This window comes from Vombatus ursinus, unplaced genomic scaffold (assembly GCF_900497805.2).
Source record: "Vombatus ursinus unplaced genomic scaffold, bare-nosed wombat genome assembly UNPS02014779.1, whole genome shotgun sequence".
NCBI classification, from domain to species: Eukaryota; Metazoa; Chordata; class Mammalia; order Diprotodontia; family Vombatidae; genus Vombatus; species Vombatus ursinus.
The window spans coordinates 22,141,080-22,164,863 of NW_020954557.1; the positions used below are offsets into that span (position 1 = coordinate 22,141,080).

Genomic DNA, 23,784 nt, shown 5'->3' on the forward strand with positions numbered 1-23,784 from the left:
TAATGTTAAAAAGAGGGCAATCCTTTTAATGTGTAATTGGGAAAAAATAAAATATTATATTTAAAAAAAGGGCAATAATTTCTAGTGTAGGAAGCATTTTACCTGCAAGGGCTGAATCTCAGAAGCCCGGCTAGTTCTGGTTAGTTGCATCATCTCTTTAATTTGATAAAGCGCATAGACAAAAGTAACCCATGGAGAAGAGCTGACCCCCCATGCAGGCTTGTTCACATCTTCCTGTTCTTCTTGATGTTTGGTTTTCTTGGGAGGAAGTCTGGATTCAAGGCGAGGCATGATATCTTCTGTCTGCTGCTGCACTAAGTCAATAGTTGCTATGGGGACAGGACTGGAAGGAACAGGAATTCTTTCCGCCAGCATTGTCTTATCTGAAATGAGAGTGAAGTTAAAACAACTCTGAAGAGTTTTCTTTATAGCGTTAAGTCAAGTCAACAAGCCTTCATTAAGTGCTAACTATGTGCCAGGCACTGTGCTAAGCACTGCAGATACAAAGAAAAGCCCCCTATGGGCCCCCCCCATAAGGCTCTATTCTCAAAATGTTTACAGACTAATAGGGGAGTCAACATACAAAAAGTATGCACAAACAAAATTCAAAAAGATGGATTGGAGATAATGGCCTTGAATGGGCTTGGCAAAGACTTCTTGAAGAAGGTGAGATTTTAGCTGGGACCTGAAGAAGGCCAGAAGGGAAAGATGAGGAAGGAGTTTTTGTGTAACTTATACAAGCACATTATACTCAGGCTCCCAGGTTAATGGGATTTGCAACATGCAACATGTTTTCACGGAGTAACTCATTTGTCAAGCATGCACTGTTGAGGTTGCAAATTGCAACTTTTTTCTACAGAAACTGTATAAATATATAAATGTCTGATCTCCATTTAATTTGATTTCAAGAGGACATCTGAAAGGAAGTTTCAGAAAATGATACTGTGGCCTCAAGTCACTTCTGTGAGACTGATGCTCTGAATTAGATAACTTAATACATGGGAGGAGAAGGGGAAGAGAAATCTGCACTAGCCTGAACTAGGGCTGTGGGGGAGCCAGGTGACCCAAGTCAGGTCTGTGAAAAAAACAGGGTTCTGTCTCTCCTGCTGAATTAAACTCTGTTAAACTCAGCCCCTAGGGTTTCAGTAACACTTCTGGTTCTCTGAACATAAATGCTTCAGTATATCTGATAAGGAAGGTTGAGAAAAAACGGCCAAAAAGAAGTGAGCTCTGTCCTTGGTCCCAGGAAACAAGCAGTTTTATCTCATGGCCTGACATGTTTTATAAGGTGGATATGAAATCAATAAAAAGTATGACACACCTTAATCAAGCTCCATATTGCTTTTATAGAGACCCCATCCTATTTAAAACTTTTATTTAAGGCCTGGTCCCAGGACAGAGTTGTACCTCAAAACCAAAAGTTCACAACTTTTAAAACAAGGTTGAAAGGCAGTGTGTAATACATTGGGAAAAGGCCTAGATCTGGTAGTTAGAGGGGCAGCTAGGTGGCACAATGAATATTGTGCTGGGCTTGGAGTCAGGAAGACTCTCCTTCCTGAGTTCAAATCTGGCCTCAGCCACTTCCTCCTAGCTGTGTGACCCTCGGCAAGTCACTTAACCCTGTTTACCTCAGTTTCCTCATCTGTAAAATAAGCTGAAGAAGAAAATGGCAAATCAGTCTAGTATCCTTGCCAAGAAATCCTCAAAACGGTGTCACAAAGAGCTGACATGAACAACAACAACTAGGAGTCAAAAGGCCCGGCTTAATCATTCATTAACTGTGCAACTCTGGAAAAGTCATTTCACCCCTAGGAGCCCTCATTTTTCCTCATCTGTAAAATGAGCATAATAGGAGACCAGGGTTCTAGTCTCAGCTCTGCTACTAACTCTCAGAGTGACCTTGAAGAAGTCATTTAACTTGTGACTAGGCATCAGTTTTCTCGACTGTAAAATGAAATTATTTCTAAGGGTTCTCTTTCAGTTCCAACATTCCATGATGCTGATAAATTCCTGTCCTGCCAACTTCAGGGGATTATTGTGATGATCAAGTAAGATAATATCATAAAAGCACTTTGTAAATTGCAAAGTACCATATAAATGATTCTTAAAGTTATATTTTATTTTTTACAATGAATAAAAAATCTTGTTTTTCTCTCCCTCCCAACACCCTCACTGGGGGGGAGGCCTCTGGTAAGAAAACATGCATAATCAAACTAAATAAATTCCCACATTGGTGCTGCTCAAAAAATATACATCTGACTCTGCACCCTGAGTCTAACACCTTTTTTGTCAGGAGGTGGATAATATGCTTCATCATTGGTTCTCTACAATTATGGTTAGCCATTTCTTTGTAGCTTTCAAAGTGGTTTTTTTTATAGTGTCGTTGTCATTGTATACACTGTTCCCATGGTTCTATTCTGAATTAGCTCGTGTAAGTCTTCCCAAGCTTCTCTGAAATTAAGCCCTTTTTACAACAGTATTCCATTCTGTTGCTAAGGCGATGCCATACAAATGTCAGTGAGAACAGTGCTATTCCTCTCTCGACCCAGTGAAGAGCCTCCAAATATTTTACAACCTTATACACACATCACCGTGATTCTGTACTCACTTCAATGCATTACACAGATTTAAGGTCTCTCCCAATCCTGTTGTTGTAGTTCAGACATTTCAGTCATGTCAAATTCATGACCCCACTGGGGTTTTCTTGATAAAGATACTGGATTGGTTTGCCATTTCCTTCTCCAGCTCATTTTACAGATGAGGAAACTGAGGCAAACAGTGTTAAGTGACTTGCCCAGACTTATACATCTAGTGTCTAAGGCCAGATTAGAACTCAGAGAAATAAGTCATCCTGACTCCAGACCTGGCACTCTATCCACTGTGCCACTTAGCTGCCCAATACTACCCAAATCAAAAACAAAAATATTCTTTTGAACAGTCACTTAAAACAAATCAACTTAGTCTGAGACCAATCGATTAGTTGATCCTTAAGGCCCTTTCTAGTCTAAAATGCTATGGATAAGATAGCATGGTATAGCGCAGGGGTGGGAACCTGGGGCCTCAAGGCCACATGTGGTCCTCTAGGTCCTCAAGTGCAGCCCTTTGACTGAGTCCAAACTTCACAAAACAAATCCCCTTAATAAAAGGATTTGTTCTGTACAACTTGGACTCAGTCAAAAGGCTGCAAACAAGGACCTAGAAGACCATATGTGACCTCAGGGTCGCAGGTTCCCCACCCCTGGCTAGGGGGGGAACCAATTATTCACCAATAATCTAAGAAAATATCAACACACCAATGAAAGCACATCACTGGATTTGGGAGGAATCAGGGATACAAAATTCTGCTAGATGATGTATTAGCGTTAGCCTGTCTTGGTTTCTAGGAGCTATGCATGGTCATTCACAAGGCCCAAGCAATGAGAAGTGGCAGCAAGGAGAGAATACCTACCTTCTTCCTCATCTGGGACTGCAAGCCACTGTATCAGGGCGAAGAGCAAGAGGATCACTAGGCAGGCCATTCCAATCCCTCTGAAAGTTGCAGCAGCACCTGTAAAAATTAGTCAACAGAACTCTTTGAGATAAGGACACAGAGCAGGGATGATGACTGCATTCCTTCCATACCTAGCATCCACTGATCACACAGAGTGAGACAAACTCGAAGAGGAAAATGCTTCAGAATGATACAGCAGAAAATGGATCAGACAATGAGTCAGGGCCCTACTTCTGGGTCTACCATAGAGCTGTGTGATTTGAAGCAAGCCACTTTCCCTCAACTAGAATGAGTTTACTCATTAGTAAAAAAGAGTCATGCTAGACGATTTCTATGATTCTCTTCATCTAGTTCCTCTGACAGATCCTCAAGGGGTCCCTATCTATTAGCTACTTGACACAGCAAGGAATGTGCTCACAGATTATAGGATTGAGATGCCCCGCGTCTGACGAACTTTTACCTTCCATTAAATAACTTAACAATCAAGATCCCTGAAACAGCAACTTTCATTCTACCACTGCACACATGAGAGGCTCACAGTCAGGCATAGGAGTTAGAGAGATGATTTCTCAGTCAGGAAGATCTGGGTTGAAATCCAGCCAGGTCAAATAGCAGTAGAATGATCCCAGACTAATTACTTAACTTCTCTGTGCCCCAGGCATATGCTTTAAGGCTATAAATTGCAGAAGTTACTAATTTGCATTAGTAGAGGGAGTCTCTACACTTGAGTTCCCTGTACTGCTGTACTCATAAGTCTAAACAAAATAATATAGCACTTTAAGGTTTACAAAGTGCTTTACAAATATTAACTCTTTTTATTCTCACAATAACACTGTGAGTAAGTGCGATTATCTTCATTTTGCATATGAAGAAACTGAGGTAGACAGAGATTAAATGACTCAGCTACTGTCTGAGACTGGAGTTGAACTCAGGTCTTACTGACTCCAAGCCCAGTTCTGGATCACTTTCTCCATCTAGCTGCCCCCAAAAGTTGCCTAATGAAGTAGAGCTGACAGATCCCCTAAGTACTGCCTGACAGATTGAACATGACAACAGGACTGTGGTACCAGCAGAAATTGGGGTTACGTAGGTTTCTTTGACTTAACCTCTAACTGAATTGCAGCATCTTCTTTTTTTCCCTTATATGCTTTGAGTAGCATGCAAGGGCCACCTTAAATCAAATCAAACAAACATATAATTTCTCTGTTCCCTTATCTGCAGGCACCTCTTTGTATCAGGGAGGTATACAATTCAGCAAGCAGCTTGATCTCACATGACTCATCATCCTCGTATGGTTGGGCTGCTCTTAGCACTGTGTACACTCACAACATTAGCAAAATCCCTTAAAATTACACCAGCACAAAATAGGTCCATTGGTCTGGAAAATAAACACATAAACAAAAAAAACAACCCTCTAATAATTCATGAAGTCCCTTTGGAATGTCTCTAAAAATAAGTAAGCTACTTGAAAAATCCGACAAGGGAAGATCACTACTTACCGAAGTAATTGACCAAAACTCCACCAATCATAGCTCCACATCCTCTTCCCAAACCCAGATGAAGTCCCTGGAGGATTCCCTGTGCTGATGTTCTCAATTCTGGAGGCACAGCTGCACTGAGATAGGAAATGCAGGCAGCCCAGATAGCTGCATGGGTCACACCTAGGGTAAGAAAAGAAAATGAGGTACAGTTATCCCTTTCACATCTCTGGGGTCAGTGGTATGGTGACCACCCTGCCCTGTCTGGAAAAAGCGTAGTAAAATTTTTCGGTTCTCCCTTCATATCAGAGAAGTCCAGATTTTTTCTTTTTTTTTTATGGGGTGTTTATGGTATCTTGCTGTAAAATTTTGGTTGATATTATACAATACTATACATATATTTTTATGTATTTTTGAGTTTCTGAATTTTTTCTGTGTAGTCTGCTGGTCTTTGTGTGTCACCTATGGCTTCTGCAAAACTCCCCCAAAATTCCCATTTAATTTCTTATGCCAACCTGAGATATATCCAACTTGACAAGGAAAGTCATGATGTGGAAGGGATAATGACTATACTGTCAGAACCGCACTCCTGGCTGGCCAATCAATATATATTAAATACCTGTTCTGTGAAAGGCATTGTACTAGGTACTAGAGACAAGAAGATAAAAATGAAACAGTTTTAAGGAATTTTAAAGAGTCTTGAATAAACTGCTAAGATGCTTGCCTGATTCTTGCATGTTGTTGTTGTTCAGTTATATTCGACTTCTCATGACCCTGTGGACCATAGCACGCCAGGCCCTTCTATTCTCCACTACCTCCCAAAGCCTGTCCAAGCTCATGTTCTTTGTTTCCATGACACTATCTATCCATCTCATCCTCTGCCATCCCCTTCTCCTTTTGCTTTCCTTCAATCTTTTCCAAATTAGGGTCCTTTCCAATGAGTCCTGTCTTCTCATTATGTGGCCAAATAATTTAAGTTTCAGCTTCAGTATTTGTCCTTTCAAAGAATAGTCTGAATTAATTTTTTTTAAGTATTGACTGATTTGATCTCCTTGGTGTCCAAGGGACCCTCAAAAGATTCTTGCATATAAGAAGACATTTCATTCATAGGGGTACTGGGATCTTGAAATTCATGGGCAAGTGACACAGGTCCTGCCTCAAAGGAATTCAACCCAAGCCTTCTTTCATCCAAAGATAAGGTTTATTATATCTCCAATAGAAGAGGGCCAGACTCTTAAGGAATCTGAGCAATTTGGTAGACAAGACTGAGCTTTTTATTGTGTGGCCAATAGCTTGGGTGACTGGAAGGCAACAGAAGAGGACCCGGAAGGGCCGGGTGCCCCAAGGGAACTCCAGGGACCTAGGCCCGGTGGAAGGGGCCTAGATAGAATTAAGGGTAACAGACAATGAATGGGTGGGCTAGGTTAGAGATAACAGAGAATTGGAGATTGGGGCAGAGTCAAAGCCACTATACAAGGACAGTTGAAAGGATTATACTGAGATGAGCCTCATGTGAACACCAAGGACTGTGTGGCAAAGTTCACAGAAAGTTCACAAAGTCTAACCAATTACACGCACACCTGTATATGCATCACCACCAACAGAAAGCCTCTATTACTTCCTCAAATTTCCCAAAAATGTTATTGGCTGTATGAGTAGAGGCTGAGAAATAAGGCTGTCGTCACTCATAGAGACAAACTTAAAGGCCACAGATAACTGCATCCTGAACAAATCCACTAAAGCACAATAAAAATAAATAAAATAACAAATATAATAATAAACATAAATAAAATTAAATAAAAAGTATAAAGTGTAATAAAACTTCCTTAATGTGGATGAATTCCAATAGTTCAAAATTTTCAATAATGTAGATTGTTGAATCTAGTAGATTAGTTGTAGCACTATAATGTGCTCTGTGCATTTTTATGAATGTCTGTAATAGCGTTAGAACACATTAATCTCCTAAAGGGTTGGGACTAAGCCTCACAAACTAGATCTGTGATTGTGCTCTATGGGCTCTGATGTCCTCATATATAAAGGGAGGGAACAGGGCTAGATCAGGAGTCTTAAAATAAAGAGGGACTTGTACTACTTGGAGTAACCTAGTCATGTTATGAAGCCCTCTTATTGAGGTTTAGATGTTAGGGGTGCTAGGACCCCAAAATCATGACACACGGTTCTTGCCTGAAAGAATTTGACTCAAGCCTTCTTTCAGCCAGAGACAAGGTTTATTAAAGATCTACCATATTGGCCAGACTCTTAAAAAATCTAAACATTTGTGAGCTATTGGCTAGATTATAAGAATCTGAGCATTGGCTAGTTTCTTAAGGAATCTGAGCATTTGTGACACTCATAAGGACGAGCGGGCATGAGGAAGTCCCAGCCCCTAAATGGTGGCCAGGATGGATCTTATATACAGAAAGACTGTGGGAGGGATCTAGGAGTGGCCAAGTAGTTTGGGGTGACTGGAGGGTCTAGTGAGGATCTAGATGGTAGGAATAGGGAAGTTGAATGGGATCTAGATAGGATCTAGGATGGGAAGTGGTAATAGACAAAGACTGGCTAGGCTCAAATAGGGTAACAAGAATTGGGAGATTGGGCATAGGTGATAAGAAAAGGCCAGTAGAGTGGATTATAGCCTCAGGCAACCACCAGAGACTTCCTTGACCAAGTGAGTTCAAGAAAAGTTCAAGGGTTTTCTGGGGCCCACTGACAAATATGACCCAAATTCTTTTTGGGGTGAGGGGCAAAGGTCTCAGCTTGGGCCCATACCCCATCACTCTGACTCCACTCCCTTTTTTTATTCCAGCAAAATAGGTAATCAGATTTACAAGTCTCTGCTAAGAGTAACAACTGCAGTGGCAAACAGATGAATGCTATAAACCTAAAATAAAAACATGTCATTTCAAGTCTGAGATCAAACGACTGGTTTATCACTAACATGCCCTCCAAAAATCTATGCTTGAGGTAACAAAGTGGAAAGGGCACTGGAATAGAAATCAAGAGAACAAGGTTTTTAGTTTCAGTTCTGCCATAACCTGGGGCAAGTCACAACCTCTAGAAGCCTCAGCTTCTTGTCCATTAAGTGAAGGAAGTTGGACTACTTATCTAAAAGGTTTCTTTTACAGCCAATGATCTGTAAACTTGATTTCTTTGTATAGTCTCACTTAAATCCAATTCACTTGCAAGTCAAGACATCACCCTCCTGATGTCATTGATCTTCTTTGAAAATGAAGGAGGAACAACAAACTTAATTTATACAATGACCATGACAGATGTGCACTAAGAAGTGCTTAATACTATTTAATGATTATCATGAAGAATTCATCATGGTGTTCACATCGAAGATATCTACACTGTTAAATATTTTTATGGTTCTTTTGTAAGTAATTTGGAAAGCAACTCTTTTATTCCCCTTTGTGGTTCTTTGTGTAGGCATCTTCCTTTACAGTAGATTTAGTTTGACCTACTTAAGAGTTAGAAGACCTGGGTTTGAATCTCATCTCTAACACTTACTAGTTATGTGACCCTGATCAATCCAATTCTACTTAGAAAGTAATGGAATTATGCTTTAAAAAAAGTGACTAAAATGTCACTTGGATTAACTAGGCAAATACCCCAAGGTGGTACATGACAAAAAGAAAGTTCCTATATATACCAACATATTTAAAACACAACATTTTTATCATTGCAAAGAACAGGAAACAATGTAGATACCCATCATTTGGGGGAAATGAGTAAACAAACTGTGGTACAACAATACTGCATAATGAAATATTACTGTAAGATAAGAAAAGACGAATATAAAGAATACAGAAAAATACTGGATGATTTGCATGTACTGAGGTAAAGTGAAGCAAACAAAATCAGGAAAACAAAATGTACAAGTACTCCAACAATGCAAATAAAAAGAACAGCAGCAACAAAATAAATGAATCTGAATGCTGTGAAATTATAAATACCCAAGCTTGGTGCCAGAAAAGAGATATGAGATGGCACCATCCTCCTTTGTCTGGAAAAGTAGAAGACTAGGATTATGTAACACTGTATATTGTATCAGACTTGACTGATACATTGGTTACTTTTTCTGAACTTTTTTCCTTTTTTAAAAAATTCATTGTTATGTGTTTCTTTGTTGTATGAGATGGCTCTCTGAGAGAAGGAGGCATATGTGGGAAAATGCAGGTAACTTAAAAATAAAAAGGTATCAAAAATGAGCAGCAGGCTTCAGCACCATCAAAAACGGATTTACTGTATCAGTGCTAAGCAACATCCTTTGTTGGTCAGATTGTACAAACCCAGTATTTCTTGGCTGAAAATGTTAGCAAGGGCTTACTGGTTCACTCACAAGTATAATCTTTTCTTTTAAATTGGACATATACTAAATATACTACTACTTTTGTTAAAGGTTGAAAGTTACAAAAATTATCCCCTAGGTGTCCAATACTTAGGCAAAAATGATTCACATATGATTCACTTTTCAGAAAATCATCAGCCAAGTTAACCATATCTTCCTTCCATCCCTGGGCAAAACACATACCTTTAAATTTTTATTTTATGGGTTATACATTTTGGGAGTAAAATGGATAATAGAAACATGCCCCTGATGCTTATATTCATAACTTAGCAAAAGTGGGAATAATTTCATTATTTTCAATAAGAAAATAAACAATAATCAGCAAATAAGTATTCTCCATGGTATTCAAATATTGTTCAAGATCCAGGGAGCACAAAGCTTTAAAACACAAAAAATTATCTCTGTAGGGAAGATGAAGAGGTTTTATTAACACCATTTTACCAATCCTAATGCTTTCCTACTAAATCAAATAATTGACGAAATTTCAAAGTCAATACACTGGAAATCAATTTGCAAAAAGTAACATGTCCTAGGATCTAGTGCTAAAAAGCCCTTAGAGGTCATCTAGTTCAACGTCCTCATGTTACAGATAAAACTGAAGGAAAGAGAGGTAAAATATTTTGCCCAAGGTCACAGAGGCATTAAAGCATCAAAGCCAGGATTCCAATTTGACTCCTGTGACTCCCAATTTCAATTCTCCAAATTCAGTGTTCTTTCCATTGTACTACATTGATGATGAGTCACATTAGACTAAGAACCAGACCAAATGCTTTTGGCTGACGTTGAAAATGTCCCCAAAGAAATAAATGACTTCTAAACCACAAATATCAAAGATGTTCTTTGGCATACTACATAAATGGAAATCAGTACAATTTGTCTGTTTGATTAACTGTAGGTTCGAGGACTACACAAAGCATGGACTTAAAAAAAAAAAGCATGGACCTATATGAAAAGTAAGTTTGAATTCAACAGACATTTTTACTGTGCTATCCCTGGGGACTGAAAAATAGCATAGGCCTTCTCCCCAAGGAGCTTATAAATCCATAAGGGGGGATGAGACATGTACAAAATAATCAAATAATACAAATTTGTTGTTGTTGAGTCCTTTCAATTGTGTCCAACTCTTTGTGACCCCATTTGGGGTTAGACAGGGGTGGGGAACCTGCGTCCTTGAGGCCACATGTGGCCTTCCCCGGTCCTTGGGTGCGGCCTTTTGACTGAGTCCAAGTTTTACAGAACAAATCGTTTTATTAAGGTGATTTGTTCTGTGAAGTTGGATTCAGTCAAAGGGCCCTCAGGTTCCCCACCCCTGGGTTAGAACATGATTAAATATATAGGTGAAGTCAAACAATGTAGCCTAAAAGATTCAAAGAGAGGAGAAGCAATGTGGCTACATTAAGCAGAGATTTCCAGGAGGAAACTGTACTGGAGCTGGGCCTTGATGGATGGGAAAGGGCTTCAGCAGGTAGAGTTGGAGGGGGTGCAATTGGAGTGCAAATGGAGGATGGTATCCACTAAGCCATCAAGGCACAAGTAGACAAGATGAGCATGGGGCACAGTGAACCATTCCATGTGGCTGGTCTGTAGAATATATGAATGGAAGTGATGGGATATGGGCCCAAGCCAAGACCTTTGCCCTTCACCCCAAAAAGAATTTGGGTCTCATTTGCCTATGGGTCCCAGAAAACCCTTAAACTTTCCTTGAACCTTTATCTGGTCAAGGAAGTCTAGCAGTCCCCTGAAGTCATTCTTATATTGTCTATAGCCCTGGGTTGTATTTCCCATCCTTGATCTTATCCAGATCCCATTCAACCTCCTAGACACTCCCATGGTGATTCTCCCTAAAGTCTTCCTCCAGTACTGGCCACTCCTATCAAGACACCCCTTCTCCCAGCCCCACCCTCAGTCACCCCAAAACTACTTAACCACTCCCAGATCCCTCCCATAGTCTTTAAGATCCATTCTGGCTGTCGTTTAGGCACTGATACGAGTGTCACTAATGTTCAGATTCCTTAAGAGTCTGGCCTGTATGGTTCATCTTTAATAAACCTTGTCTTTGGCTGAAAGAAGACTTGGGTCAAATTCTTTTGGGCAGGACACATCCATCATGATTTTGGAGTCTCAGCATCCCTAGCATCTACACCTCAACAGAAGCATCATGAAATAAGGAGAAGTCAGAATGTGGAGGGCCTGAAATGCCATTGCTAAAGAGTTTTGCCTTTTCCTCAGCAGGCAATAATGTAGAATCACTGAAAAGTTCTCGAGAGTGATAAATTCATACTGAATGAGATATGACCTCTGTGAAGACCTCTCAGGGTGGTGATGAAAAGACTGTCTCAAAACTAGAGATAGGCTCTGATAGAGCGAACAGGCCATAAGTTTAATTTTGCCCTAAGCCCTCTCCTGATTGCCACTGCCACGTCAACATTAGGTATACTAAATAAGTATAAGACATGTATGTTTGGACTGGCTATATCCTGTTTCCTTGTTCTTTGGGAATGGGAAAGATTTTCGCGCCTAGAATGTAAGCCCGCCTCCCAGCCAATGGGAATAAGAGATAGTGGCGGGGTGGGAGTTTCTTGTTTGTGTTAAGATATATAACCTTGCTTTGTCCTTTGTGCCTCTCCTCTCTCCTGCTGGTAGTGTACTGGAGGAGTAGACGCCTGTTCTCACGAGATTGTAATAAAGAGTAACTTCTTGCTTCCACCTCGAGAAGTCTCTGAATTTAATTGTGTTAGAGTCACTGTACCACACAGCTTTGGAGGTTCCACCGAGATTTGCCCACCTGTGAGCGAGATCCCTAAATCTGGACCATGAGGGTTGGGGTGCCACCGGAGATTTCTCCAACAGCCCTCAGGCCAGATTTAGGGTGCTTTTGCTCCGCTTGGGTGAGAACTGGAAGAGAGAGCTCAGGGAAGCAAAAAGTGAACAAAAGTTAAACTCAGGACAGCAACAGGATTTTGTGAAGTGGGCCGGCCGTAGGCAGCGATTAAGGTGCATTGGATCAGTCACATAAGTGGTATGCGAACAGCCCAGAAGGAAGCAACTCTCATGTCTCCTTATTAGTAGGTCTCTGACCTGGAGGGAAGGCGACAACTCTCAACCAAATTCATTAATTGCTGAGTCTTTGACTCGGGGTTTTGAGGTGACTCTGCCCAGCCAAATTTCTGGCGACATTGAGGCAGCACACCGGTGACTGTGGGGAGAGGGCAACCTCTTCTGGTGATTAATTGTAATTGTTGAGTCAGTCTCTGACTCTGGAATGAGAGGGATCTCTCCCGATCAAATTCCTTTGTGTGTTTCTCATTAGTAGGAGAATCATGGGCAAGGAACACTGTAAAATAGCAGGTCAGAAGCTGCCATTTGATATTCCGGAAGATAGCCCCTTAAGGGCTAGGTTTAGCGATTGAGATGAATTACCAAAAATATAGGGAACAAACTGAGTAATTAAGTGCACTATCAAAACAAAAAAAAAAAAGGACAAGAAAATATAAACAGGATTTGTTTCATGACTTTGTTTCTGTTTGTCATTTGTCTGTGTGTCTGTATAGTCTGAGACCCTGAGGGGTGTGGGGGAATGTAGCTGGATTTATTACTTGGAAAAAAATGTTTTCTTTCTTTCTCTCCCCCTCTCCCTCCCTAATTACAGCAGCCTCAGAGGAGCGGGTGGATGGGAGAGAGAAAGAGAGACAAATACTTTATTATTTAGGTTATATGATTGGTAAAAGGTGAGTCGAGAAGGATCTTTGAAGTGTCAGGTTAGAATTAGAAAGAAATAAGATATGTGCAGTTTTAGAGGGACTTCAATCAAAGTCCATCAGAAGGAAAGGCAAGAAAGTTTAAGCATGTAGAAATGAAAAGAGTCTGGGTAGGAAGAAAAGTATAAGCTATTTGTACAAACAATGTGAACAGAGGGTTTGAGAGTAAAAACATTTGGAAGCTTTTGGAAATTGTTGGGAAAAAAAAAGATTTCTCTCTCTCTCTTTAGGGGAGAGTGCTTTTCTCTGGATTTGCAATTCTTATGTCCCTTCAGAGTTCAAAGCTGCCCTGGCCTTGGTGGGTGTAATGTGGGTAGAAGAATTGAAAATGAAAATTTTGCAGCTCATTGTGATTGGATATTGTTATGTAAACTGGGCTGCTCAATTACTTATTGGAACTCTAGAGGCCTTCTGCCTAAGGGGAGAAAATTGATTACATCTAGTTAAAATTGATTCAAATTGCTGAAGCCTGAGATTCTCAGGTGGGTGGCTCTATCTGATAAGTTGCTAAACAGGACTGGGTACTTTTTCTTTGCTCCCTTAAGGAAGCAGGAAAGAAAAGGAGAATATACAGCAGTAATTGTCACCACATGTCTTTTTAAGGAAATATATAAATTTGTGGAAAATATTTCCTTTTAAAGGGCCAAGAGTATTGGCTTTAAAACAAAAATGTTTTTAAATGTTTACCATTAGTGATTATAAATTCAGATCTGATTGGATTTAAGTTTACTGTTCTATTAAAAAAAATAATAATAATGGTTGTTATGAGATGTGGCATTATTAGTTAATGTTAAAAGTTAAAAGTGTAATAAGAGTAATAAGGGTGATCTTTTCTATATGTGATAATATGGAAATGCAATTGATGTTATCTGAAGGTTATTGTTTAAGTTATTACTGTATTTCTAAATTGTACTGTATTTCTAAAACTCTTAGATTGTAAAATCTGAGGGACTAGTATGAGGTAGAAATGGTGTTAAGGTAACTCTTGACCTGCAGTGGGTCTTTTAGTGATAAAGATGAGATAATTTGAAAACTGTTAAATACTTAGTGAGGTGTATTTGGTTATAAGACTATGATAGCAGATTTTATTTAAAATCTTGACTATTATAAAAATGTATGGTGGTTTAAAGTTATAGTCTCAACATATTAATGATGAGATGAATGATTTTCTGTACAAAGTGACTTAGAAGTACATCCATCTAAGTTGATAATGGGTCATTTCATAGTTTATTGCAATTGTGGAAATAATTTTATAATGTATGCCCTGTGGTAATGATGGGGGTTGGAATCTGGGCCTCAGAAAGGAAAAACCCTGGACTTTCCCACATGGCCAAATCTATAACCGCATCAACTGGACTTTCATTGTGGCTACCAGTAAAAAGACAATGATGAGCTAGCACAGATAGATAACAGGAAAAAAGCCAGTCTATGGGGTGGGAATGGTCCCTGGAGGCTGTTGGACCAGGTGAAAGGGTTCAGAAAGAAAGAAAGATTTTTATTGGGTCTGTTTCAAATTTTAATATACAGCTTACTTGTTTCTGAATTTTCTTATATGATGTAATCTGGTAAGCAATTGTATTAGTTATATTGCTGGAAGGGCAATTTCTTTTATAATCTAGAATGCTGTTAAATTAATTGTGCCTTCAGGGAAAAGAGAAAAAGGAATGAATCGAGGCTGTTGGGGCATTCTATATGGTCCTGTTTTGTAACATTTCCTTTTAAATATTGTAATTTAAGAAACGAGAACTTCCAAGTTCTGTCTATGTTTAAAGGGAAGTTTTAGCTGGGATTATCTGGCTTTCACTTATGAAGTTTAAAGTTGTTAACTAAGCTATCTGGAGTTATTGTTAAGTCAAGCACTGGTAAAAATATTTTGTGTGTGCGTGTGAAAAGAAACCTGGTAATTATGCAAAAAAAAGGATTTTGTAAAATCTCATAATTCTTATAGGCACTTTTTGACTAGAGAATTTAGGTAATTAGGAATTTTAGGGTAATTAGGAAATCATAAGCTGTTTTTGAGAAAGGGAGATGCTTTTATAAAAAAATGTTTTGATAAAATCTTTGATATTCTTTTAGAGGGCTTACTAAATTTCTATTTGCAAGAAAATTATGTCCAAACCTACTGCAAACTTAGAGTTTCATTCCTGGGTTTGTTGTGTCCTTGGACTGGACTTAACTGGGTTCTTTCAGAGAAATAGTCTTAATGGAAGCAGCATCAGAGATCTAAGGCTAGTGATTAATACTAAGGCATATAAGCTGTAAATAGCAAAGATCTTATTGTTTTGATCTGAATTCATTCCATGGCCTAGCAATAGTTAAAATTACTGTTTGAACTTATCATGTGTATAGGATTCAAGTCCTAAAAGTGTCTCATTCTTTCAGATTAAGAATGGTTAGAAAGGAATAAATAAGCTTGAGAAACAGAGAGGTAAATTTATTTAGAATAGCAACTTATGATCTTAATGGAAACTTTGTTTTACTCTGGACGTTATTAGGAATCAGAACATGTGTAAGAAGTTATGCAAACTACTTAGAGCTCACTTTGGAGATGTTCCCGAATTAAACTTTATTCCCACCTGAAAACACTGATAAGGGGAATTTGCTATCTAAGACTGTGGGGACTGTTAATGAACTATTATTCTGAGTCTAACTCCAGGTATGGTTAACAAGGAACTGATTGAGCTACTGACCCATGACATCAGCAACCTGCAAAAAGGTTTGTGAGCTGCATCTATGAGCTGCAAGAGGGTGTTCTCATGGGAAGGTCAGGAGAACAACTTTTCTGTATGGCTGAGGTAGGATTCTCCTGACTCAATTTCCCCACTATGGCACCTGGCAGACTTTAAGCCTGGCTCAATGCAGTTGGTCATATATATGTAACTTCTGCCTGGAGTTGACATGAATCTAGGGAAGCATTGTTCCCTTACTTTAGTTATGTTCTTTCATGGCAAATTCCTACAATCATAAGTTTGTAAGCATAAATATTGAATCTATTAAACAATAGATTGATGCAGGAACATCTGAGGCTATAGAAAGATATAAATATAAGATTGAGTTATTTGGCCTAGAATTTCAGAATTAAGTATTCAGTCTTGACATCTGTTACTAGTATATTCCTGTGTATAAGTCAGGATCCTTTAATTTCCCATAATGGTTATGATGAGCTCTGGAGGTTTGGAGGTGCTGGAACTCCAAGGTCACAACACCAGGGTCCTGCCTGAAGGAGTTCAGCCCAGGTCTTCTTTCGACCTTGGGGAAAGTTTGTTGGAGATAAACCATATAGGCCAGTTAAGTGGTATAAGGGTTTTCTGGGACCAAGGGCAAAGGTCTTGGCTTGGATCCATACCCCATCATTAGGGGATAATTAGCCAAGAGATTGTGGAAGTAGGATATTATTCTGTTACTTTGTTAAAGTTGTCTCAATTTGTTACAAATTAATGTTAAAAGACGAAGAGCTTGTAACTTATCTTGTAAATGCCTTGAAAGAAGCATCCATTTTAATTAAGGATTATTTATTTGTACATGATCAGAAGTTGGGACTGTTTTAGTATTTGGTATGTACTGGTTTTAAATTAACTACTATATTGGAGTGTGTTAGTAATTCCTTAGTGGAATCTCATCCTCCTGATGGGGAATATGATTAGGAATGAATAATGAACTAATGCAAGGTATAAAACTAGAAGTAATTCAGAGTGTAAGGCTAGGTTCTAGTTTTTCTAATTTCAGTTTCTTAAAATATGACAATTGGCCAAGGTTCCAATTTTGACCTTGTAATAGTGGAGATGTGGGGGTTGAGTTAACTTTCATTATTTACCCTGGTTATTGGCAAGATAATTTAAAATTGTGTTAAGATCAACCTTGTAAGAGAGAGAGGACATAAGAAGGAGGATCTCTGCAGGAGGAGAGTCTGCTGGACACTGTCTGAACGGCACTTGAACCAGAGGACTTCACTAGATGATGTCCAGAATGTCAGACAGCTGTATGAGAAGAGACTTCTGAAGCTTCAAATGGACAATTTATTATCACTTTTGGGTCTCGGTATCTGTACCTAATAAGGGGACTGCCCCCTTTTTTTTTTAAATTTGTCAATGCATCATTCACTTTCTCCCATATTATTTTAAGTCCCCAAAATCCCCTGATGAAATGTTGCCCAGTAGCACAGCCCCAGACAGAACCATCACTAAGGCATTGCAAGGTTTAACCACTTTTAGCTGAGGAGTTGGCAGAGAACTCTGAGATAGATAATTAATTACAGGGATGGTTAGAATATTAACTGCTGTAGGATGTTGTATAGTTCCATGCAATAAGGGACTAGTACAACGGCTGATAATCTCACTAAAGACTATCCCAGTAGGACCCACAGTGGGAGTTCAGAGGGCAGCCTCTGGCAATATAAAGATGATGATTGAAAGTACCAATGAGACTTTAGACAGTGATGTGGCTTATTCTAAATCTGTTAAATTAAGGGTTTTAAGAGAGCAGGTTTCAGCAAATCTGGGGAATTATGATAGGGAAACAAGGTCTATGAAAATGGGGGTGTGGTATGATAGTATAAAACAAGGTGACAAGCGGGTTGATGAACTATATCGACAATGGTGTGAAAAGTCTTCAGACAGTATGAAATGAGTGGACTGAATGAGATATAACTTCTATGAAGACTTCTCAGGGTGGTGATGAAAAGACTGTCTCGAAACTAGAGATAGGCTCTGAGAGAACAAACAGGCCATAAGTTTAATTCGGCCCTAAACCCTCTCCTGATTGCCACTGCCACGTCAGCATTAGGTATACTAAATAAGGACATGTATATTTGGATTGGCTGTACCCTGTTTCCTTGTTCTTTGGGAATGGGAAAGATTTTCACGCCTAGAATGTAAGCCCACCTCCCAGCCAATGGGAGTAAGGGATAGTGGCGGGGTAGAAGTTTCTTGTTTGCATTAAGATATATAACCTTGCTTTTGTCCTTTGTGCCTCTCCTCTCTCCTGCCGGTAGTGTACTGGAGGGGTAGATGCCCCTTCTCGCGAGATTCTAATAAAGAGTAACCTTTGCTTCCTTGAAAAGTCTCTGAGTTTAATTGTGTTAGAGTCGCTGTACCACACAATACCCATGGGTGATGATATAGAAGGGGAGGTTAAAATGTATGCTGTTGGTATAAACCAAGACGAAATAAGACTCTTTGTCTAAATGTGGAATATTGGATATACACAACTTTTCTCACCAAAGATAACATAAACAATTTTAAAAGTTGGTTTCCTTTATGAGAAACTGTGAAACAGCCTGTGGGTGATATAACTGAGTGTGAATTTCAAGTCCACTTAAAATTTATCAGCAACTGAAGATAGAATTTACTCTTAATGGATGACTGATATTAACTGGCCATTAGAAAAGATTGTTTGAAGTTGATTTCTAGTGCATAATGATCAAATTACAGTGTTGGTTAGGTAACTGAGAACTCTATCACTTGAAAGAAACTCTGACATGGTAGCCTTGGATGCAAAGGGTAAATTATTTCTCTTCCAGCATTTTGATTTATAAGGATAGAAAATACAAAGGGAAAGGAGAAAGAGTAAAGCTTTTGAAAAGAAAAATGGCCGATTATGCAGTAAGTTATTTTTCTCTGGCACTGAGTGGATCCAGTTGCCTAACTGCAAGAGAATAGGAGAAATCTTGCACACCATCTGGAAGCCTTTTTAGGCTGCAAATATTGAGAAGATACATTGATTTAAAAAAAATGTAATTCATTAGAAAATTAACATTGAATATATTACCCACTGAACTTAATTAGTAACTATTTAACAAATTAATTTCAATAGCAGGCAGCACGGTATAGTGTATAGAGAGCCTGGCCTTGAGATCAGGAAGATATGGGTTCAAGTTCCATTTCAGATATATACTAGCTGTGTGTAGCAAGTCACAGCCTCTCAGTGCCCCAGGCATTTCTCTAAAATAATTGGTTTCAGAGTAGCTGAACAGACGTCATTTACATTGAAAGAGGAAATAACTTCACTTGGAAGTCCTCTATACCAATGAAATCGCTGCTGCTGCTTGCAGTTTGTCCTTTGTTTTCATAGAGGGCCATGAAGACATCAGGAAGGTGATGCCATTACATGCAAGCGAATTGAATTACAGTAAGGGATGGGTGTGCAAAGTCGCAAGCCTCACTTTCACCTCTGGAGCCATCTGGATCCGAGGCCAGATGTAGATCAGAACAACTGGAGATGGCCCAGATGCAATGGGGATCCTTGGCCTTTTCAAGCTAAGGTCTCAATTTGACTGAGGCAAAGCCTATTCAGTGATTAAGGCTTAATAAGAAATGAAGCAAAGAATGGCCTCTTTAAAAAAAAAATAGATCTGGGAGGGGTAAACCCTCAGGGTTTCCAGTCAAAACATCATGTTTACATTCATTCAGAGCCAAGGCAGGGGAGGTAAACAATGATCACATAGGGCTTGGTTTAGGACCTATTATTGGTTGATCAATGTGAGCCAGAGTGATTTGGGGTTAAGGCTGGTTTTTAAGAGAAAAGGAGAATCTTCGGTTTGGTCCAAAAAAAACCAAACAAACCCAAAACCAAAACCAAAAATACTTCAATGCAAGGTATTATAATTTTTAGTCACTTTTTAGATCCCCATTAGGATTCTTCATTCATTCTCATTCATCTTTCTTCTCATGTAGTCATATTTGAGACACTGATTTCTACTTTATTCTTGATCCTATTGATGGGGTTGGAATCTGGGCCCCAGAAAGGAAAAACCCTGGACTTTCCCTATGGCCCCAGACCACTTCCCACCCTTGGTCCCACCTAGACTCCATTTCCCACCCTTGGGAATTCAATTACCTCATGAACACCCAATCTCCCCTCCATTGTCTTGCCTCCTTATGGCCCCTGGCCATTTCCTACCCTTGGTCCCACCTAGGCTCCATTTCTCACCCTTGGGAATTCTATTACCTCATGGACTACTTGGCCACTCTCCCACAGTCTTTCTGTACATAAGGTCCATCTTATCTCCATTAAGATGCTCAGATTCTTATAATCTAGCCACTGCTTACCCATGTTCAGACTCCTTAAGAGTCTAACCAATATGATGGATGTTCTAATAAACCTTGTCTTTGGCTGAAAGAAGGCTTGGGTCGAATTCTTTCAGGCAGGACGTGCATATTGTGATTTTGCGGTACCAGCACCCCTGAACCCCTAAACCGCATCACTATCACCTTAAACCTCCTTCAACAGTTTGCCTGGACGATCCTGTCCCCTCGATAATCTTCATTCTCTCCCTGTCCATTAGTTCCTTCCCTGATGCCTATAAACATGCTCAAGTCTCCTCCTTTTAAAAAAGCTCTCACTTGATTCTGCCACTCCCAGTTCTCCTGTATCTTACATCCCGCTCACAGCCCAACTTAAAAATAAAAAAAAGTTTCTATTCTTGTTGCCTCTACTTCTTGTACTCCTCAATCCTTTTGTAAAAATTAACTTATTTTTAGTTTTCAACAACCACTTCTGTAAGCTTTTGAGTCTTAAATTTTCTTCCCCTCCCTCCCCAAGATGGAGTACAATCTGATATAGGCTCTACACACACATTCCTAATAAACATATTTTAACATTAGTCATGTTGTAAAGAAGAATTAGAACCAATAAGAGGAACCACAAGAAAGAAGAAACAAAACAAAACAGAATAAAAAGAGAAGAGCAAATAGTATGCTTCTGATGAGGATGGGAACTAGACCCTAAAAAGGAAAGACCCTGGACTTTCCCACATGGCCAAATCTCTTGACATTCCCCCTGAGGCTATAATCCCATCAACTGACCTTTCATTGTGGCTTTGCCCAATCTGTTACCCTTAACCTAGTCTAGACCTCCCTATGTTCCCACCACCCCCCACTTCCCACCCTTAATTCTATCTAGGCTCCATTCTCCCTTGGCCACCCCTGGAGTTCTATTACCTCATAGACTACTTGGCCACTCCTAGATCCCTCCCATAGCCTTTCCATATATAAGGTCCATCTCATCTCCATTAAGATGCTCGAATTCTTATAATCTAGCCACTGCTCAGATTTTCACATTCTAGCCAATAGCCCACAGATGTTCAGATTCCTTAAGAGTCTAGCTAATATGGCGAATCTTCAATAAACCTTGTTTTAGGTTGAAAGAAGGCTTGGGTCGAATTCTTTTGGGCAGGACCCACTTGTCGTGATTTTGGGATTCCAGGACCCCTAACCTCTAGACTTCATCACTTCCATCTGCATTTAAACTCCATAGTTCTTCCTCTGGATGTAGATAGCATTTTCTATCATGAGTCTTTTGGAGATGTCTTAGATCCTTCCATTGCTGAGAAGAGCTAAATCTATCACAGTTAGTTATCGCATAATGTAACTGTTACTGCGTACAACGTTTGTCTGGTTCTGCTCACTTCACTCAACATCAGCCCATACAACTCTTACCACGTTTTTATGAAGTCCAATCTGCTCATCATTTCATATAGCCCAATAGTATTCCACTACATGCATATGCCATTGTTCAGATTGTTCAGCCATTGGCAATTGTCAATTGTTCAACCATTCCTCAAATGATGGGCATTCTCTCAATTTCCAATTCTTTGCCACCACAGAAAGAGCTACTATAAATAATATTGTACATGTGGGTCTTTTTCCCATTTTTATGATCTCTTTGGGATAAAGCCCTAGAAGTGCTATTGCTGGGTCAAAGGGTGTGCACATTTTTACAGCCCTTTGGGATTCTTCAATCCTTTGCAATCTGTTTCCAACCTTATCATTAAACATAAATATATCTGTCTCTCTCTGAAGTTACCAATGATTTTTAAATTGTCAAATCTGATTGCCTTTTTACAATTCTCAACTTTCTTGACTTTTCTGCATCATTTGACACTGGTGACCACCATCTTTTCCTGGACACTCTTTCTGAGTTTTCATGGAACTATTTTCTTGGTATTTCTCCTACCAGACTGACCTCTCCATCTCAGTTTCCTTTGCTGGGTTATCATCCATATCACAACCTCTGTCAGCATACCCCATGGCTCTGTCCTGAGCCCCTTTTTTTCCATTCTCAACATTCTCTTTCTTGGAGATGTCATCAGTTCTCATGGGTTTCACTGACATCTCTATATATATGACGCCCGATAGAGACAACCCAACTCATCCCCCTCAGCTCCAATTCTGTATCACCAACTCCCTAAAGGACATTACAAACTAGTTGACCCAATAGGCATCTCAAACTCAACATGCCCAAAACAGAAATAATTATTTTCCCCAAATAATTCGCTCCTCTTCTGAACCTTACCTATTTCTGTAAAGAATACCTACCATCCTTCCACTCCCCCAGGTTTGTAACCTTAGAGTCATCCTCAATTCCTCACTCTCTCTCATCCTCCATAATCAATCAGTTGCTAACTCTTGTTGATTTTATCACCACGACATACGTCATATTCATCCCCTTCACTCTACTCACATGGCCGCCACCTAGTTTAGACCCTCATCACCTAATACTATTCAGTTCTCTGCACATGGTAAACATTTAATAAATGTGTTCTCATTCGTTCATTCAATATCTAGATGGCTAAAATAAATGACACTTGAACCATATGAAAGAGTGGGACAAGAGAAAAAGTTATACTGGACAAGTCATTTCCCCTCTGGGTCTCAGTTGCAAAGTGAGTGGCTGAATTAGATCTCTTAGGACTCTTCCAGTGCCAGAATAATTCAATTTTATTTCAAATAACTGGAACTCTAATGGGAAGGATAGTCCTTTAATTTACATAGATCATTATCATTCCATGCCCTAGGAGACTAAGTTCCTCTGGGCAACAAAATTCATTACTTGGTGGCCAACGTTCTTGTGATAAGCCTTTCTGAACTTGGCTATTTGGTTCTTGGACACAAGTCTTTTAGCCAGGACCATCCAAAAAACCTCCTCAAGCTTAGAAATACCTGGAATCATACCACCTCAATGCAGCCTCCCTCTCTGACCATCTCCCCTCTACTGCTACCATAGTTGGCATCCTGTGGTCTCCAACAGGTGAGCTTTTTGCCTTGTCTTGTGGGGAACCAAACCTCCATGCCACTGTCACCTCTTGCAGGCTCTGCATCCTACCTTCCCCACCTTTTCCAATACTTCCTTATGTGTTATTTTCCCCTATTAGAATGTAAGCTTTTTAAGGGCAGAGACTCTTCTGCTTTCATTTATATGCCCAGCATTTGGGACACAGAAAGTGCTTAATAAATCCTATATCTAATTTTACATGTATAGATACTGAGGCTCAAGGGTATACAGAAAATTCGCAGTAGAGCCAAGACTCAAATCCCGGTCTCGTTAATTCTCAGTCAGAGCTCTTCCCCGTAACTATACCAAATGGCCAGAACTTACATCCCTTCTATGGGCACAACCTTTGAGAAACCAGCTTTGCTTCCACGCCATGATGAAACAATGAAATAGAACTTCATTGGAGGTGATTCTGTATTATGGGGGAAAACAACTGCTTTAATGCTGCTGCCGGAAACAACTTCAATTCAGAATACGAGTAACAAAAGACACCACATACTAGAACAGGAAGGAAAGTGAAGGGTATTTTCTTCCTCATTACAGTAGTGGAAGAAAGTAGCAGATGATTATACTGAATGTGTTTAAATAAGGATGCTAATTCATTCAGTGACATGTAAAATGTGATTTTAAATTTCTCAGATGGACAAACTA

At 39.5% G+C, this 23,784-nt stretch overlaps 1 protein-coding gene across 1 annotated transcript in view; it reads right to left on the reverse strand.

Moving 5' to 3' along the window:
- The window catches only part of MFSD6 (major facilitator superfamily domain containing 6), a 95,770-nt gene that overhangs the window by 4,105 nt on the left and 67,881 nt on the right, over positions 1–23,784 (reverse strand). The window contains exons 4-6 of the mRNA XM_027866132.1: positions 4,990–5,151; positions 3,449–3,547; positions 103–383 (exon numbers count right to left, since the gene is read on the reverse strand). Coding sequence (XP_027721933.1) covers positions 103–383; positions 3,449–3,547; positions 4,990–5,151 — 542 coding nt within the window. The remainder of the gene's footprint in view (positions 1–102; positions 384–3,448; positions 3,548–4,989; positions 5,152–23,784) is intronic.